We start from the raw sequence: 8203 nt of genomic DNA, 5'->3' as shown, positions 1-8203 counted from the left end.
CCGCCGAGCCCCGCGGCCTCGCGGCAGAGGCAGCGCGCATTTGGGCTCTGAGCAAGTTGACCGAGGCGGCTGCGACAGGATCCCGGGCCGGGCGGGTCCTCCAAGCCGGCGTTGCCGTCTCCTCCGCGCACCGCCCCGCAGCTCCTGCGTGCTCTACTTTTCATCTGCTATTGTTCCAGATTGTTTTCTGCGGGCGAACCTTGCTCGGAAACTTACAAAGTGTTGGATAGCCCCTGGTTGGAACTGAGGGACTGCAGACCGCCTCTGGGTAGCTGGATGAAACCCACCCCGTCCCCTTCTGGTACCAAAGTGCTTAGTCCTCTCCAAAGTGCCATGTCTGAACTGTTCCTGGGAAGAAGCGGCTTCTGAACGTGCCCACACCTTTGCACCTGCCTTGCGCTCCCCATTCCTCGGCCACCTTCTCCGGCCGAAGCAGGACGGAGAAAGCTCCTCTTGAACGTCCTCCTCCGTGGAAGCCGGTTCTCCGACGCTGGGAGCTGAGGCTGAACCTGGGGGAATATTGGACTTGGAGGAGTCTGCGCGCTCTTCTCCCCGCGCCTGGCGGTCGCTGCTAGTTCACCGCTGGGTCCCCGCGCTCGCTCCCCACCCCACCCACTTCCTGTGCTCGCCCGGGGGGCGTGTGCCGTGCAGCTGCCGGAGTTCTGGGAAGTTGTGGCTGTCGAGGATGGGGGTCTGTGGGTACCTGCTCCTGCCCTGGAAGTGCCTCGTGGTCGTGTCTCTCAGGCTGCTGTTCCTTGTACCCACAGGAGTGCCCGTGCGCAGCGGAGATGCCACCTTCCCCAAAGCCATGGACAACGTGACGGTCCGGCAGGGGGAGAGCGCCACCCTCAGGTAGGGAGCTGCCATTCTTCTACGAATTGATAATGTGTGTGGGGAGGGGGCGAGGGACAGGGGCGCAGGTGTGTGCACCCAAGCGCGGCTGGCGAAGAAAGGTTGCTGGCTCCCAGGGCCGCACGGTTCGTGGATGAGCTCGGTGCTCTGCCCGGGTACGTGGCCGTCATAGGGAAACGTTCGGAGGGAGTGAAGGCCAGCTGTTTCTCCCCAAAACTGCCCCCTTGGCGCGGGACTTGATGGTGAAGGCCGGCTGGGCCTCTGAGTCGCTGAGACAGGGCAGGGGCCCTAGCGCTATGTGTCTGATCCTGGTGGCTGTGGTGGTGACTCGGGCCTGGCTGGGGCTCAGCGTGGACCATCTTCGAAGTTAATGAGTCCCGAAGGAGGAGTCAGGCTGGGCACAAATGCCTGGCACTCTGTTCATACCTCTGGGAGTTGCCAACCCCAGCTCCTGGACTCTGGCAGAGCTGCTATTTGGTCCTGGGCCTGACCATGCCCCGGCTTCCCTGGGGCGCCTTCAGGCAGAGCGCGTGGGCAGAGGGCAGTGCTTCCTCCTGTCTGAGTGTGGCCTTCTGAGGCCAGAGTCCCCTGGTCTGATTTACCTGTGAACCCCGGTGGGCTGCTGTGCTCTGTCTCTGCTGACCCCCAAGGCGGTGGATGCCAAACTCACTTCTGAGCAGATACTGGGTTCAGCCTGTGGTAGGTCCAGATTGAGCCCTGACTGGGTTCAGGCAGACAGAAACTAGGAGGACACGAAGAACCTCCATCAGGCTTTGTGTAAGGCGAGAAGATGAGTACCTACCTTCCCTATGGAAACGCTGACTCCATTTCCAGGGTCCACAGGGCAGACCACTGGCAGAGGCCACCACACCGAATGATTGCAATAATCCATTCGACTCTCTGGAATTTGATAGGAGAATGAGTTGAGGCAGCAGTGAAGACGGTGGGGACCATTTCTCTACTCTTTGGTAGTGTGCCTTCTCAAAGGAAGTTCCCCTAATGGGCACCAGAACTAACCACAGGGCAGCATGGCGGGATTCTCTTTCTTTGTGCATGACTATACTTGGAAAGGTAACCTTAGTACTGGTATCCTCTGCCTCGCCCCCGGCCACTGCCCGAGACTGTTCTGAGTTCCTGGACTCTGTGTGCAGTTCCCATGGGACAGACAATGCCCAGGCCGTGCTCCACCCAGAGCTGACCAAGCAGGGCCCCACGTAGGGCCGTAGCGTCCTGGATCCTTCGTCATGGGGAGCTAACCCTCATGGCCCCAGTGAACTCCTAGGTCCTCATGGGTTCATGAAACTCATCTCTTCCACTGAGCTCTTCAGGGACTGCTTTGGACAAAAGCAAAAACAACTGGCAGCTCCCACTCTGAAATGATCATGCATCTCCTTTACAAAGGGATTTGTGTGGAAATGAGAAGTATGCAGTGATTTCAGACTACTTAAATAGGAGAACGAAAATGAACCTCTCAAGTAATATAGTCAGTGACATTTCACGTTCTCCGAATGCCCCCTCTGTTCCTAAGGCTTGGCCACAAGGAGGAGCCTTCCTGTGACAACATAGAGACAGACTCATGTGGGGAACATTCTAGATACAAATGAGATGATTCCCCCCAAGGAGGTGGAAGGTAGTCATCTCTGTAGAGATTTAGAGATTGACAGCAAGCGAGGTGGTCTTTACTTATGGGAAACATGCAGGGTTTAGAGTGACTCAGAGCTGCCCAGGTCTCTCCGGAGATGGTTGCATTCAGCAGACCCTGAGCCACAGGACAGGAACAGCTTCCCGTTAAAACCACATTATCACCTACTTCTGACTGGCTTCTCTTTCTTTGTCTTTCCTTCCATGCTTCCTTTTTTTCTGCCTCACTCTGGGGGTCCCTCTTTCTGTCTCTTCTAGACACTGATGTTTGCATTTTCACATTTGCTGTCAACACAGTGGTCAAGTTTGGGTATAGTTGGAGGAAGGGGGACATCATGAAGCTCCCTTTCTAGACCCCTGAGTTGGCCCCTACCCAGCCATCACGTGCACAGGCCCTCCAGGAGCACCTTGGGGCATTGTGTGGCTGTCTCAGGGCAAGAGGAAGACCCCCCAGGGTGGGTGGACGGAGCTCTCCAGGCACGAAGAGATGAGCTAAGCTCTGACTACTTCCAACCATTGGCCATGGGCAGGATCAGGTGTGACCTCCATCAGCCATCAGGTGGGACAGGCTACATGTAAGAGCATGCCCGTACCTCGCAGGTTACCCTTGCCTTTCACAGACTCTAAGGCATTGGAGCAGGGAAGGGCCTCACTGGGGGCGTGCAATGTAAAACAGTGTTTTCTAATTCTGTGTGCAGAGAGGCAAGTGGGAATTTCAGGATGTATTTTGTTTGCATAAAAATTGCTAAATTATCTCATAACCTGATTCTAAGTCACAACAATCTAATAGTTCAGAGTTCTGAGTTATTTTCCTCTTTCCCCCCTCTCACTCTCCCTTCTTCCCTCCCTATACCCCCAGTTTTGGTTAATAGTGTGGCCAAGCTACAAGGAGCCACAACTAGGGAGGCCTGAGCACCTCTGCTCTGCCCGGGAGGGCCACCCTGCCCACCTGCTGTGGGTGACGATGGCAAGGCTTGTAGTTTTCTTCATAACCAGCAGAGGACATTTTGCTCTGATTTCATTTTATTCTGCTTTGTTCTCACCAGTATCGTTTTTAAAGGATCTTTTCTAGTCCCCCAAGAATAAATGCTTCAGCAGCAGATTCGAATGTGAGAAAAGTTTTTTAAAATGTTTAATTTTATCCAGTGAGCTCTAATGGTCCTCGAGGAGGTGTCAGGACACTTTTCACCAACCACAGCATTGACAACCTGAGAAGACTTGCCAACAGTTTGCAGTGTCCCACTCTCCGTGCCCTTCTGCCAATTTTGTGTATGCCTTTGTCCAAAAGGGTGAAGTTACATAAAACCGAATCTATAATGATAATACAGTTAGCCCAGATTTATCGAGTGCTCGCTGTGCGGTAGGGAATACCGGAGTGCTCTGAGGAGCGCCTGACTCATCATCCAGGCTCGTGACATTAACATTGGACCTTAGTGGTCACCTATGATGTAGCTGCCCTGTTTTATCGATGAGGAAGCCAAGGCATAGGCCGTTTACATTATTCGATTGAGGTGGCACCAGTAAGGAGCATGGAAGCCAGATGATGACGTACTAGTTATAATAATGTTCATAAAATGAATAATACGATCAATTACTCAGCAGTTACCATGTTAAACATTTTATATACATAATATTTCATCTTTATAAGTATCTGAAACAGAAACAGACTTAATGATTTCCTGTTTTATCGATGAGGAAGCTGAGGCCCAGAGAGGAGAACTTACGTAAACGCTCATGGTAGCAGGGAGGGCTGGGGACTTCACTGCATGACTTTGCACCCCGGTCTTTTCCAGGACTATTCAGAACCAGTGAATTCCGTGCTCCCCTAAATTCTCATTGTTCCTGAGTTTTGCCCACTTATTTTGGCTGAGGCTGCTTTGCAGTGTTCTTTAATGGTCTACCTTCTTTTCCAGGTGGACTAGTGAGCAGGTGTTGGAAGGCAAGGATCTGGCAAGATCTGTGCTCACAGATGTTTGCTGAGTAAATGAAGTGAATGGAGACAAGACCAAAATATCCCCCAGCTGTGGTCAGTTAGTCTCCTTACCACAGGTCCTTAGCATTGTGTTTTAAATGGAACTACGGTGGACCAACAGAGATTTATTGAGTAGTTCTTTCAGGAAAGTCACTGAACTGGGTGTGTGGAAAGGCATGAGGTTTGTACTTCATTTTGGGGGAATTGAGTCTTAACTCAAAAAGCCTAGTACAGTCAAGGAGCTAATCAAGGGGATGAGGCTGATTGTGCTCGCTGTCATGAACGCGTAGATGATCCCCTGTGGATCCAGCTGTGTGCTGGCCACGCCATAGTGCCCTCTGTTGGGGTGGAGGCTCCCTGAGGCCTGGGCTGTGCTTGCTCCTGGATGGAAGCTGTCAGGTTTCAGTGACTGGCTAGATTAGGACCTGTGATACCTAGGTACGCAGGTGTCATTCCTTAGGGACCTTCACTAAGCACTGGCAGTCACTCAGCAATACCAGTGTGTGCATTTCCTATTTCAGAGATATCCCGAATAAGGCAGCAACTGGTGAAGTGAATGATTTCCTGGGGGTCATCTGGTGACTGTCAGAGGCTGAACTGTGCCTTCTGTCATGTGTCTAGATGGTAGGCTTTGTGACTGAATGGTGTTTTTCTGGGATGAGTTAAAAATAAAAGGTCTGAGAACTATACAGAACTTAGGTTGAGTTTTGATAGGGCAACTCCATGGACTAGCACAGAATAATGTGGCCTTGATATTCGAGAGGACCCAGGGAGTCTGCTTCCAGATCAGGAAGCTGTGGTGCTCAGTTCATGTCATGGGAAACACTGAGCTTTACTTTGTGAGCAGGTGCGTTGTCTTCCAGCTACCCATGGCCCCTGGAGGCAGAGCTAAGCCTTCTCCAAATTTGTGCCCCAGTTCCCGGCATGTGACATGGTCATCGAGGCCAGGAATAGAGCCTGAAGGGCTGCCCCTCCACCTCTGCCTCCAGCAACCCTGCTGTAGACACTCTGGACCTTCTTCCTGTTTTATGAACACAGAAAATTTATTCTGGCTGCAGGGCCTTCCCTCCCAAGTGCCGCGGTCTGGATACCTGTCCCCTAGCTTCCCAGAAACAACCGTTTCTTCTTACTTTGGTTTAAGCACATGTGAAACCACCTTACTGGGGCCTTTCCAGGCACCCGATCAAAAGAACCCCCTGCGGAGCCAGCAGATGGTGTAGCAGTTATGTCACTGGACTCACACATGGCCAACTGTGGTTTAAGTCCAGGCCCCAGTGGCTTGAAACTCATGCTGGGCACGTGCCCATGCATGCCCAAGATCCCAGGAGGAGAATGGAGAAGGGATTGGAGCATGGCAATCCCCCCGGGGGTGATTTGACACCTTGTCTCTCATTGTCTCTGTCTTTGTCTCTAGTGAGCATACACACTCACAGATAAAAACCTCTTAAAAAAAAAAAAAAGAGAGAGAGAGAAAAAGAAAAAATCCCCCACTACTCTTGCCAGTCTTATGCTGGCATGTCATCCCAGATTCTTTTCTTCTCAAGGATCATCTCTATCGAAAGCGATCCCATTCATTACTTGGGTATCTGCCTGACTTGCCCAGCTAGACCGTAGGCTCCCTGAGAATGGTTCGTTCCCTGTCTCACTTAACATGATCTAACCAGTGTCTCGAATTCAGAAGCTGCCCAGGAAATGTGTCTTGTGAAGGACGCTGCGATCAGTGTCGTCTTCTCCACGCCCATCTCCTCCAGGCCTCTCTTGTCAGCCTTGCCCTCGACGTGTCCCCTGCTCGCTGTCATTTCTGCCTGGATGCTGCAGCTGTGTGAGGTTGGTTCTGAGGTGCTGGTGGGCAGGTCGTGAATTCACGCATGAGTCGTCGAGCTGCTGTCCTTCTGTCCAGGACACAGAGCAGCTGTGCAGCTTCCCCTGACCTCACAGCTGCGTCCATGGCACACGCCTTCTCTCTCCGTCCTCTTCCCCTGCACAGTCCCTAAGCCTTCAAAGAAATGCTGTTCCCCAATGGTACAGACCTCAGGGAAATCAGCGTTTTTGAGATAAAGAGGGGCACAGAGAAGCGGCACTCTGTCCATCCTTTCTCCTTCATGTCAGTCTGCTGGCAGCGGCTTTCTCATGGTGTAACTATTGATCCGTTGTTTATGAGTTCACTTGTTCAGAATAGCAATGCCACTCCGGAAGTGCGTGCTGTTCCCACTGCCCTGCCCACTCCCAGGGTTAACACTGTGCACACACCTCGGGGCCTCGCCAGGCGTCCTGCCAGTGGAACCGGGCTCAGAGGAGGACAGATGGGCCGGCCGAGGAAGGCTCTTGAAAACACAGTCACCCCGTTGAGGAGCCAAATACAAAAATGAAAAAAATAAAAACTCAACCAACCGTGGGACAGCAAGAGCAGGAGGATACCAGTTGTCACCAGAACCTAAGGAGCATACCGAGGGACAGCCCAGTTCTGCAGCACTGCCCACCAACCCCAGAGATACTTTGCAGGAAAGATCCTCTTTTCTTACTTCTTGAAAAGCACAGGGGTTTTGAGTTCGAAAGGAGTTTAGAGACAGGAGAGTTCAACCACTTGGTTTTACGAGGGTAGTAATAACCGGTCTTGCACCAGGGTTCCTTCTGGAAGGGTAAGAGAGGCTGGCAGTGCACACTTGTCACCAGCCTCAGCCTGCGAGCCCTAGCTGGGGGCTGCCCCAGCACACTCGTGCCCTGTCTGTGAGCCCTAGCTGGGGGCTTCCCCAGCACACTCGTGCCCTGTCTGCAAGCCCTAGCTGGGGGCTGCACCAGCTTGGAGGGAGGGCCCCTTCTTGGGTCACGTCTCCGACTAAGTGCAAGAGCATCCTGCTGATCACCAATGCTTCTTACGTAGTTAGTAGTTAGCGGACTCATCACCAGGTTCTCTCCTAGCTGCTGCTTTGTCTGGTACCACAGCCTGCAGGTGAAGCTCCAGCTCTAACCCCCTGGGGACAACCCTGTTAACTATTTGTTGCACCTTGCACCAAGTACTTTCCCAGGAGAATTGCATTCAGTCCTCCTACTGACCCATGCTGGGGTCGTTACCCTGATTCAGGGACTGGGAAACCACAGTGCCAAGCAGCCAGTGAAGCACTTTTCCAGATTACACATCAGAGGCAGCCCAGCCTGGGACGCCAAGTCAGCTGCCCCTGACCTGGAGGCCGTCCACACCACAGTGCTCACGTCATCCCATCCCTTCTTCTCTTCCTTTCCAAGTTCCTCTTCTCCTGGAGACCCAGAGCATTTGGTTGTCCCTCTTTGTCAAGTTCACAAGCGTCTCCTTTCTGCACGTTTTGGGCATGGGGCATGAGTGTTTCAGGTTTTGTGTGCGGTCTGGCATGGCCTCCAGAGGTCCCTTTCCTCCGATTCTCCTAGCCTGTTCACAGAAAGACATTTACTCCAGATTGCTCCTCCAACCTTTTGCCTCAGGTATTAGCAACTTTGGGCTCTCACAGAGAACTAATAATGCCTTGAACATTTCCCTGTGTTTCTCTGGAGGGGCATATTGAACAAATCTAGGTGCAAACGCAGTTCTACAAAGGTTCTCCCTGCCAGTGCATCTGGGTTCCATGGCCCTAAGGCCACGGACAGGTGGGGCCTGGACCGCCACGTTTCCTTCTCTGTTTTTACTAGTCCTGGGGAATCTTGGGGGAAAAAAGACAGTTAATGCCAGTTGCATATTTGTTCTCTTGGATCGAAAGTCTCCACGGA

General features: G+C 52.5%; 1 protein-coding gene across 4 annotated transcripts in view; it reads left to right on the top strand.

The window, feature by feature from the left end:
* NTM (neurotrimin) overlaps positions 1-8203 on the top strand; it is a 1082935-nt gene that overhangs the window by 622207 nt on the left and 452525 nt on the right. For all 4 annotated transcript variants that reach the window (XM_006150634.3, XM_006150631.3, XM_006150632.3 and 1 more), the window contains one exon: positions 768-852. In XM_006150634.3, coding sequence (XP_006150696.1) covers positions 768-852 — 85 coding nt within the window. The remainder of the gene's footprint in view (positions 1-767; positions 853-8203) is intronic.

Source organism: Tupaia chinensis, unplaced genomic scaffold (genome assembly GCF_000334495.1).
Source record: "Tupaia chinensis unplaced genomic scaffold, TupChi_1.0 Scaffold000292_1, whole genome shotgun sequence".
Taxonomy (NCBI): Eukaryota; Metazoa; Chordata; class Mammalia; order Scandentia; family Tupaiidae; genus Tupaia; species Tupaia belangeri.
The sequence above is the reverse complement of the archived record's forward strand: the minus strand, read 5'-3'. Positions and strand labels throughout refer to the sequence as shown.